This window comes from Eufriesea mexicana, unplaced genomic scaffold (assembly GCF_001483705.2).
Source record: "Eufriesea mexicana isolate 0111107269 unplaced genomic scaffold, ASM148370v2 scaffold3377, whole genome shotgun sequence".
NCBI lineage: Eukaryota > Metazoa > Arthropoda > Insecta > Hymenoptera > Apidae > Eufriesea > Eufriesea mexicana.
Window position 1 is genome coordinate 887,999 of NW_016911411.1, and position 11,715 is coordinate 899,713.

The 11,715-nt window shown below is 38.8% G+C and overlaps 1 protein-coding gene across 1 annotated transcript in view; it reads left to right on the top strand.

The window, feature by feature from the left end:
- The first annotated feature begins 526 nt into the window (after positions 1 to 526).
- The window catches only part of apolpp (retinoid- and fatty-acid binding glycoprotein apolipophorin), a 41,205-nt gene continuing 30,016 nt past the window's right edge, over positions 527 to 11,715 (top strand). Inside the window, exon 1 of the mRNA XM_017904811.1 lies at positions 527 to 683. Coding sequence (XP_017760300.1) covers positions 608 to 683 — 76 coding nt within the window. The 5' untranslated portion in view covers positions 527 to 607. The remainder of the gene's footprint in view (positions 684 to 11,715) is intronic.

Here is an 11,715-nt window from a genome sequence, read left to right on the forward strand (position 1 = left end):
CTTCGACAATCCAACAACTCCCCAAAGCACTGAAATTGCTCCCGAAACAAAGATACGATACCTCCATCCTGGAACGTCATAAAATTCCATCCCAATATACACCTGGACCCCGAAAACAGTCTGCCAAGGCCGCCTAAATCGGCCATTAGGATCCTTGCTCTCCTCGGTGGGCAATAAAAAGAACTTACTCGTTAAACGAACGACTGACAAGACGAAATGACTAAAGGAATTACGCATGACGACGAATGACGAAGAGCGATCGGCCGTGGATCACAAAGGATTACCAGGATCGATCGCGTCAGGTGAACGATTGTGAAACCGACAGCTCTGTCCGACGTTCACTCGTCTGCTACCTTATGCGACCCGCCTCGAGATCTCGTTATCTCAGTGTCAGCGTGATGAATAGAGTACACACGAACCGTATGCCAATGTCCAGCAGCCGGTGGGACAAGTGGCGGGCGCGGGAGGGGAGTCGCGAGAGCATAAAAGCACGCACGAAGAAAAGCATCGGTGCTTTTGTGGTGTTCACTCGTGGCCGCATCGTGTCCCAGCTGATATTGTGCGACAGTGCTACCATACCAGAGACTTTCATTCCTACGGGCACGTCATGGGGCATCCACCTCGACTCACGGGGACGACCCTAGCCTGCCTTCTGCTCATCCTCGCCGTCGCCGAATCTGCCAGTAAGTACCTCCAGTACCGTCTTAAGCCGCGTTTCCACCGTAACGCACGGTGCCTCTGGATAGGCACGCTGGCAAATTTGAACGGATGGCTAGGAGCTATAGACGAAACTTTTCTGTTCGCGTGTGAAGGAGTATAGCTGGGTCCAGTAAGTGTTTGTAAGTGAAGATTCTTGGAGGATAGAGTATAGTTCACAGAGATAGATTTTTATTTAAATTGAGAAAATACGTAGCGTTTGACAATATTCTTCTTACATAGCGAACTATACTACAGCAAATTACGCGTGATGCAATAAGTGTCTGTGTTAGAGTCTAGATCCAGAGATAGATATTACTTTTGATCGGGAGAGTACTCACGTAGCGACGTAGCACCTCGTTTTGACGATATTTTTCCTCTATGGCGAAATATACTATAGCAAATTTCGCGTGATCCAATAAGTGTCTGTGAGAATCGCCGAAAGTTAGAGTGTAGATCCAGAGATGGATATTAATTTTGATCGAGAGAGTACACGCGTAGCATTTCATTTCTACATTTTTCCTCCACAGCGAAGTATACTATAGCAAATTTCGCGTAATCTAACAAGTGCCTGCGAGATCGTTATACAGTTCTAGATATAGAAGTTCCTTTGTCAGCAAGAATAGGCAAAAGATCGATGAATTTCGTTCGTGTCACAGGACGAAGTACACTGTAGCAAAATAGGTTCAGTTCGACAAACATCAGCGAGGATCATTGAAAATTAACACACCGTATACCGCTATAATGCACTGTAGCATGAGGTGTATACGTGTATCCCAATAAATGTCCACGAGGATTACTAAAGGATGGAATGCATCTTCGGGAACAGACTGTTTTGTTAGGAGGAAGCAGCGGAAGGATGTTACATAAAATTACGTTGAACAACCTCTTTCGTGTACCATAGCGTAATACACTGTAGCAAAGTACGCATAATCCAACAAGTGTTTGCGAGTTAAAGTTTCTTGGGAGTTGAAGAACATCTTCCGGGACAGGCTTTCTTTTGTTAGGAAGAAGTAGAAGTATGATATACAGCGATACATTAGACAACGTTCTCCATCTTCCATGGTAAATTACACTATAGCGAAGCACGTGCAATCCAGGAAACGTGTATGAAGATCACTGAAAATTAGGGAACGTCTTCTACTACGGACTTTCTTTCGTTGGAAATAAGAAGTAGAAGAATTCTACGCATTAGACGATATTTTTCGTGTCACATAACTAAATATACTATAGCAAAGTGCCTGCTAGACAAAGGACATCTTCAGAGACTGATTTTCTTTTGTTAGAGAAGAGCAGAGAGATACGATCTAATATCAAAATACATTTTAGAAGAAATTACGAAACAGATTGTATCTCATTGCAAAATCATACAATGCAAGGCTGCAAGACGATTTTTATATAATTTTCCGTTATCCCGCGCAGGCGCAGTTCCGTCCTCGGCTAACTGACATAACCTATCTCTACATCAAAATCTCTACGTTCAACGCGCTTCGAAATTATCCGTTCTTATTATTATTATAATCGATCTTAAACGATACGTTTCACTGTACAAAGAAATTTCAGCGAAGATAACAGACCTGATAATCGACAGACCTTAAAGGAAATTAAAATCCAAGCACGTCCCCGAATCCCGAAGCATTTAAATTAAAAAAGAATTCGTGGATCTAAGGCGTATTCGATTAAAATTACCGTCCAAACCAATTTCGTGCGAAAATGGACGAACAATGCTAACTTGGGTGAGAAAAAATTTCGAAGGGACACTCTCATCCGAAAGAATGGCGTGAATATGCATAAATTCGGGGAGTCAGTCGTCGAACGGATGAATAATTTTTCACTGCTCGTTAGAAGGGAGACGTTGAATTAGTGACGTAATTTCATCGAAGAGAAATATAAGGCCTCCGAGGAACGTGGAAACGAACGACCGGCATTTTCTCTCATCGCAAAAATGGCTTTCCGTGGGACGAGGAATTAGGAGATAAATGGCACGCTCGCGTTGACGAAAGTTTCCCCGGGCTTCTTTCGGGGTCTCGGGGGGAAGGGGATGGCAGTGGCCCTTTTTTGCCATAAAAATGAGTTTCCTTGGAAAAGAAAATTTAAGAAAAAGACGCACACGTCTTCGTTACCGCTCGAGTCACTTTCTTCCGTTAGGAACTCCTTCGTCAGGCTCGTGCTGAAAAATTCAGACCAGCATTGGTCCTTTAACAATTTCCACATCGATCAACGAATTTAGAGAAATAATAATTTTCTGGAAGCGAATTAAAATCCTCGTCGAATAACAAAATGAGTGAAATACTGTAAATACAGGTTTATTTTAAGAAAAAGGATGGAGATGATTATTGTATCGAAAGAGGAGTGTGATATAGCGCAAATGATTTGTAAATCGCGAGCAAATGTGGCGGAATTGCGGGTGATATCGAACTCTTGAATATTCCATAGATCTCGTGCGTTTTTATTTTCGAAAAGCGATAAAAGGCGTGTAAACGTAAGCAGATAAAAAGTGATCGACGCTTCTTTTTTTCACGCGCTGCAGATATCGATGTCATTTTAACCCTTTGCACTCGAGAGGCGACCTCCAGTCGCCATTTAATCAAATTCTAAACATCGATGTTAATTAACTCGTTAAACTTTCAAACGACGCGAATAACGAAATAAAATAATTCTACGTGCTAATTAACATAATTCTCATTTACCATTTCGAAAGAAAAATCCGTCGATTATGGCAGAAAATTTTTTAATTGCCATTTCTTTCTGACGATAAGGTGACCGATCACAGAAGAGATTTAAAAAACATTCTGGGAATCGTTTTGAATTCTTCGCCCCTTATTAGAAACAGATAAGAACGACAGTGTTCGATAATAGGCTTATCTGGATTGCGAAACAATTCGCGAAAATTCTCCCAACACTTATCCAACTCGAAGATACTTATCGTGTTCGTTTGTTCATTGACAAAATGTAAACATCGGGGAATCTAATGGAATTTCGAGTGTCCTCGAACCTACTAATTTCCCGGAAACATGGATAATTCTATGAGTCACGTGGTATTTATGTATCTTCCTTATCGACCTAATCTCGATCGCAAAGATGAATTTCATTTTCGCGTCGTCTTAATCCAATCAGGAGGAAAGACATGTGGATTAGATTAGATTAACGAGAAAAATGTAATGGGCATGGTTACTTGTGCAATATTGCAAAATTGCATGCGAAGACGCGTATTTTATCGCCGTTTCTCGTTCCCTCTTTTTTCGTTTCGATTAAATTTGTCTGCTCTCTCGAAAGGAGATTTCAGTCGCTTTCTCGGGCAGAAAAGTTTTCCTGGAATATATCACGTCCTCTTAATTTAACAAGCAAATGAAGGGCTCGTGGGAGAGGCTGTTCGAGTGACAGAGTGTTTAATCTGGAAAGACGAGGGTGTCGCTGAAATTTGACAGAATTAAATTTTAATGCGCGCGGGTATTAATTGTTATCGCTATAGTATGCATTGTTAAAGCAACGAGTTTTTCTTTTTTTCGTTTAATAATTAAACGAGGGGGTGGAGAAAGTTGGGCGAATGACGGACGTTTCGTTAAATTGAACTTTCGTAGAGAAAGTTTAATAATTATATTATTATTATTTACGGTGAATTCGTACAGCACAGATTATTAAAATTTGCATACTTCTTGTACAATCTCGTGCATTCATTTGCATAAATTATATACTTTTATATATAATAATATAGTATAATAATAGTGTATTATATCATACATATATTATACAGTATAACAATAGTTATACTATGCAAGTATATACATGTATTTATTTATTAACAAAATAAACTTCAAATAAATTATATATATTTATTAAATAAATGCGTCCGTCACGTAGTCGAAAATTCTATAGTGCATTAATTATAAACGAACATGAATTATTGAAGTATCGGTAGAATATTCCTATTAAATTTCTAAATTCAAATTTTTCTCAATCCTGGTACTAATTTACCTTCATAAATCTCAACAGAGTAAACAATAAGTATTGAACACCTCCCCTCCAACGCTACTTTTCCAGTTTTAAAATCACCCATGGACAGACAAAATGTTTCTCTTTCTTCTCTTAACAGCGCGATAAACAACGCTCGTACCCCATCACGATGCATCAATTTTTCAAGTCGCCACACCGTGTGTAACCCTCGACGTAACACCGATACTCTACCTTAAAATTCGTTACATTATGACGAGACTTTCCTTCAAAGCTAATATCGTAAAAAGATCTCCACAAATCAAATAAATAAACGAAAATTTTAAAAGAGATAAAGTAGAAAAGAAGAAGTATTTATCTCTCACCCCAAAATCATAAACAGAAAGAAAAAATAAGAAACGAAACAAGGAAGGAAAAGCATCCATCTTTAACCCCAAAATAACAAAAATACAAGAGAAAATAAACGAATGAAAATGTAAGAAAATAAAGAAGGAAATAAAGTATTTTTCTCTTACCCCAAACTCGTTAAGAAAGGTAAACAAAAGAAAAATTAAGAAAGGAAGTATTTTTCCCCAACCCCAACGTTATTAAAAAAGGAAAAGAAATGTAAATAAGTAAAAAGGCAACGGAAATGAAAGATAAAGAAGAGAGAAATCGGGGAACGATAGAAATAGTAAATACGAGTAGGAAAATGGCGACGAAATATTTTTAACGGGCTGATAAATTGAATTTACGCGGGAGCAGCATCGACCAGGCACAATGGCGTGGGAGGCGCTCTCTCGCGGCAACAAGCTTCGTTGGAAGTTTGTTCAGCGTGTCTCGGCCGCCTCTAAAATGCATGGAACTACCCCTTTGCAGTCTCCCAGGAATTCTGTGTGGACCAGGTAAATAAGTTCCACCCTCGCAGATACGTATCTCGCATAAAAGTTTTCGTGGGGGCTCGTGTATCGAGGCCAGGTTAGCCAACTGGGGTGGCCGCTTCTTTTCGACGGTGTTCTCGGTTCGACGAACCGTCCTGCGTGTGTATACTCGATGCTCTATCGCGGGTTAGTTTCACGCGAACTTCAACGGCACGACACGGCGAAACCCGAACGATAGAGCGGGTCAACGAGCCTGGAGACTCGGCGCGGTTCTCGGTGACGAGAGGTTAGCCGGCGTGTCAAGGATGAAGAGATTAAACCCGAGCGACGGATGTCGAAATCGGAGATTAATGTCGAACGATGGGATTCGAAGAGATTAACCATAGTTAGCGGCGAATTACATCGTCGTTCCCCCATTATCGCGTTGGGCCATTATCGTTGACGGATACCCGTGAAGCCTCTATGGCCTTTCTAGGCCCTGCATGCTACCGAGGTAGCCTTTTTCTTGGTCGGGTTTACGGCTCGCTGCATTTTCTTCGAGTTCTCGCGAGCTCTCGGTCCGTTCTAATGGCTGGTGTTTGTCTTTTGTCATGTTTGGTCTAGTTTAGCCTCAGAGACTATTCATGGAGTGGCGTCACAGTGGACCTCGGTGTGCTCTGCTAATGGCTACTAGAGTATTCTGCGTCTATGGCTTTGGCAGATGGCGCGCAGCTTCTTCCTGTACTCTAATTTGTACCGGTTATTCGTTTTCATTCTCTTTTTGGACGTCACTCTTATTCAACTAGTTTATTCTGATTAATTTCGGCTACTCTATTTATCGATTTCTCTTTTATCTATTGCGATTAATTTGGTACCCATCTACCTGGTGTGAATAATATACGTTTATAGAAAATTTAATAGCATTATTTATAGAGAAATGTTTTATATTACGAAGTTCTAAATTCATTTTTAATTTTCAAACTTCGAGTTTTAAATTCGGTGCAAGGAATGAGGAAATCTGTTGACACGAGCTGGTGAAAGGCAGTGAAATTGTCAAATATTGAATTTTTGCTTGGGAAGATTGCAGTAGCTTCTTTTGGTCAAGTGAATTGACAAATAAACGCAGATTTTTGAGCGATTCGCGTATTGTGAACACAGATATGGAAGCCGGCCGGCGTAATTGCGATTTCCAAAGCAGCGCAGATAGCAGAATCGATTCGCGCGATTATCTTTGACCCCGTAAACTCGCGATTTTTTCCCCGATCCGAGCAGCTTAAATCGGTTGAGATCACCGCGTGAACTTTGAAACTGATCGGCGATGCTTCGGAAAGAACACCAAAAAGAGCAGTAAACAACTAATACATAATATCTGATCTAACGTACGAATATTTCGCTCTATGACTACTGTTTTTATCTCAACATTTTTATCGCTCTAACCTTCCATTTTCTCAAATTTTATCACCCACTTTTTCACACTCCTAAATGTCTAAAAAAAGATACGATTTTTTAAATTAAATAACGTATTGTATTTTTATGTTGAATTCTTTTATCTAATCCTAAGCATTCCGAATATTAAATAACAATATTTTTGCAATAATTCAGCAAATTTAAAGAGACACTATTCCTCTTTTAATATTTTTATTGACCCTTTTTGGAATTTTAAAAGCAACTTTTTTAACAAAAATGCACTGATCTATATAGCAATATAGTGGTAGAAATATACAGATCTTGTCTTTCATTATAAATTTAATATTTCTTTTTCCAATTTTTACAAATTTTGGAGAATATGTGACGCGAAATTGTATTAATTCAACGAGATTTTAATTTCTTCCGATTTTTGAATGAAAAGGAATTCCTGTTAGTAACAAAACTGTCGAGTTTCCATTGACTATTCTTGCTTGAGTTTTACAGGGGGATTTATCCCTGACATTTAGCTTATTATTGTTCTCTTAGCATCATGGACTTACGTGCGTTTCCTGACAATCGTCAGAGACGATGCATCGCGGAAAAAAGCTTTTTTAGCGTGTTTCGTTTCTCCACGAGCCATCAGCGTTGCGTGTCCACTATCTTCATCCCTGCTGATCGTAAAACACTGTACAAACCACTACACTTATCAGGCAGTAATATCGAAAATGAAACGAATAATTTACGACCCTTGAGACACTTACCTTGGAATAACAACCATGTCTCGTACAATTAATAATTCTTAAGCAACGAACAAAACTGGTATAACGAATCCAGCTGCCACTATTATAATATTTCTGCATCTGAGGAACAAATTTCTGCCAATTTATCGCGCAATTTAATTTTCCTTTCCCTGTGATAAAAATTAAACGAGAAATACGATTTTTAGGTTACCCGAATAAATATTCAAAGAGTTTCTATTACCATCGCGAAACCACAAATAAAAATGTATTTTAAATATGAAAAAGCATCCAGTATTTTAGAAGAGAAATTTTGAAAGAATCCTGTGCACTCTGGTATAAAGCACCAGTTCAGTGGGAGAAATATATTTCTCCTCGAATATTTCTGATAGAAGAAATATGGCACCTGTCGTGATAAGGTGTAGCCATCGTCGGTATACGCTTTCTAGAAATCTCTCAAAATTTCTACCGACATTCTTCTCGCGTCTCTCGACGAGACTTCACGAGCCAGAGGATCACTCGCAATTACTTCGAGGGAAGAAATCTGGAAAATGAAAATGGTACGAATTTCTCTACCTAGGAGAGTAAATGATCTGTTAAAAGAAGAAAAAATGAGACACGTGGTAGAAAAGAGAGAAGGAGAAACGCATCGTCAACTTTTCAATGAATTTTTCAAAGTCCCATCTGGAAAATGGAATGGCACGAAGAAATGGGTCGGGTCTCAGAGGACACGCGAAGAGAGGTTCGCTTTCGATCCAAGTCGAAGACTTCTGAGATCTCGAAACCGGTGATTTTCTTCCCAAAAATAAAAAAAAAATAAAAGTAAACAGTAAACATTAGGAGTAGCAGGCTTAGGATCCTCGTAACCTTAGGATATCTTTTTCCCTTCTTTATCTCGAGTTATGTCCTATTAGATCCTCGATCTGCGAGATCCTTGGATCGTTAATTGCTCGACCCCTGTCACATTTCTCCCTTTTTATCTCGTACGTTCTCTTCATTTATTCTTCGTTTATTTCTTGAATTTTTAATCGAACCATTCACAGACTAAAATCATTATCCTCGCTTCCAAAATTTTCTCAAATTTTAATACACGATTTATACTGAACTTTTTATATTCGAAATAAATTTCGACTTTTCATTTCATCAAAAAATCCCTTTGCTCTCGATGATTCTTTGACTAAAGAAGAGTAGAAGTTCGAAGATATTTTGTTATAAAATTGACGACATTTTCTTGAGCAGTAAATAAGAAATAGTATAATAATTGACACGTAGAATTATTTCGATATCTTGCACACCGTTATATTATCTTAAATTTGACATATTAATTAATATCGATCTTCGAAATTTTATTAAATGATTACTAAATGACTGAAGGGCCTCTCGAGTGCAAAGGGTTAATAGAGTTGACAAACGAGTTAGTCAATTAAGGAATTTTATATACGGTGATTGACATATTTTTGTATTATTTTTACTATAAAGTCACAGCTGGCAATCTGATCTGATGACTTTCTTTTGTGAGCTTCCATGATAATTTGATAAAGGGGTGTTTAGAAAGGCGTGACACGGAGCAGTGAAATCAATGATCTAGGAGACTTCCTCCACTTGTCACGGTCCCATTGTTAGACGGGGTTAGATGGACGGTGATGGACAATGATTAGCCTGCGAGTTCTTTGGATCATTATCAATGGTCAGCCGTCGTCATTGTCCCACTTCCGCGCGCGCGGGCGCGCTAGACAATGTTTAAAGTTCATTACAAGCCGCTTTAAACAATAGCCTGCGAAACGGTGCAGTGCTATGAAAAGATTTTTTCGAATAGCGTCATTTCCCTCACGTCGTCCCCTTTAAACTTCGAGCCTGAGAAACAAGCAGGAAAATCTACCGATATTTATATTGCACCAGATATATTAAATTAACCAGTATAAGTAATTAATATACTAATACTTTATTCGTATTTTTAAGTATATTAATATTTATATTATACCAGGTATACTAAACAAATCTGTCGAGTATAATTAATTTCCAAATTTGCTAATTTGCTAATGCCTATACTTAATTAACCTACTAATTACAGGCATATAGTAATGTTTAATTCCTTCACCAAAAATACTAATTCCTATTGTTAGTAATACAACATTTAATTTACACCGTGCATATTAGGTTTACCAAGCATAATTAATTTGCAAGTTTCCTAATACTTATATTTAATTAGCTAAAATTACTAATTATACCAACACGCTAATACTTAATTTCGTTAGAAACTATGCAAAGTTTACTATCTAAAAATTAGTTTCCCAATTTACCCATACTAATATTCGATTAATTTACCAAAAGTACCAGTAACTATTCAGTATATTTCGTATAGTAGTGAATAAAGCACTGTAATTAGACAGGCGAGCAGGAAACTTTCAGCACTGCTGAAGCAAAGCGTGTAATTTAAGGAGATATTAATTTGGATGAATAGCCGTCCCAATTGGAAGTAGGAGGAAGGTCAGAACAGGTCCCCGTGAAGTCACTTCCGGCGTGGAGTAATTTCGTAGCTAATCAGAATTTCATTTTCCTCCGAGGTGTGATCGTGGAAAATTAGAGAGGTCAGTTCCGAACTGGGCACGGGCAAAATGAACGCCTGGCCGGTGCAGCGGGGAGCTGTTATCAAGACGCGTCGTGATTAGGCTAGATCGAGCTTCCCCTACGGTTCCAGCGATTTATCAGGCCCCGGTGGAACGAGGAAAATACAGTTTATCGCGCGTTAGGGTCAGATACGCGATTATGGGCTTCGTAAACAATACTGTTGATCTGTCACGCGCGCAAACTTCATTGTTGCTTTGTTTCCACGTTCATGGAAATTTCGATGTGTCTTATGGCGTTGTCTTTGTCATTGTTGTCTCGATTTAACTTTGCTTCGAACACTGAAGAATATTCTTTTAACGAAATGAACTCAGTCCCAAATAAATGAAGAAATAAAGAGCACTCTGGGCTATCACGTGACTCGTGATCTATTTGACGCCATATTGGACGCGATTGAGGTTAGGTTTGGGTCGGGAAAAATTCGGTCTCGAATTAACCTTGAATTCGCTGGACTAAACGGTGAAAAATTCATTTCGTCGTTGCTCTGCAAAGGATCTTTCTACTTCCCCGAGTGAACGTATCGTAAACTTTTTATTAAAATTCCTGGAAGCTTCTAACCCGCGGAATTTCTTTTCCCCCGCGCATCTTTTACACCTCTATCACTTAGAATAAATTTAGAAAATTATTGTCGAGCCATGTAGAGTCTCTCGTGAGATTATTGGCAAAAATTATCGTGCTTCCTTCGACGAATTAAGAAATTAGAGCCAAATTATTTTCCCGAAGTATTATTCTCAAAAAATTCGACGATTTATGACGTTTTGCAAATTTCTTACGTGTCTACTATTTCCAAAAAGAGCCTGAAAATTGTTATTAGAAATTAAAGGAAATTCTTTTAGCAATTTTTATATGCTCGTCATTTTTAACAATTTAAGGTATCATTACCGAAACTTTTAAAACTTATTGCACGTGTAACTTTGATGAATTTAAAAATGGAAAATTATTTACCAAAAAATTACAAAATTACCTTATCTACAAAAGTGATTGCCAAGCTTTTCGAAGATTCCTTTCACAAATTTTTTCCTACACGTGCACAATTTTCATCGAAGCAAATTATCATCGACATCCCGAAAATTGTCATGAAAATCTGCGTCGAGTGGAATCATCGTTCCAGCTTATTCCCTTCAATAAATTATCCCCGGATCGTTTTTCGCGCGTGTTACGGTGAAAAGCCGCTTGCTCGCGCTCTATTCAGCCCACTACCGGCATTTTCGAAGCGGATCACGAGAAAATGGCGCGGAAAATCCGAGCGAAGACAGTGGACGGCTTAAGAGCGTCTCGAGTGACGGCAGAAATGAATTTTCGATGCGAACAGGCGGACTGCAGCCGACCTGGGATAATTGCAGCAGCGATAAGCGGATGTACAGCCGCGCAGTTTTCCACGCGATGAGCACGTGAAAGCTTCCTAGCTTGGAACAATGTATCACGTAGAATTATAAGTAGCGTAAATTACGGCTGAACCG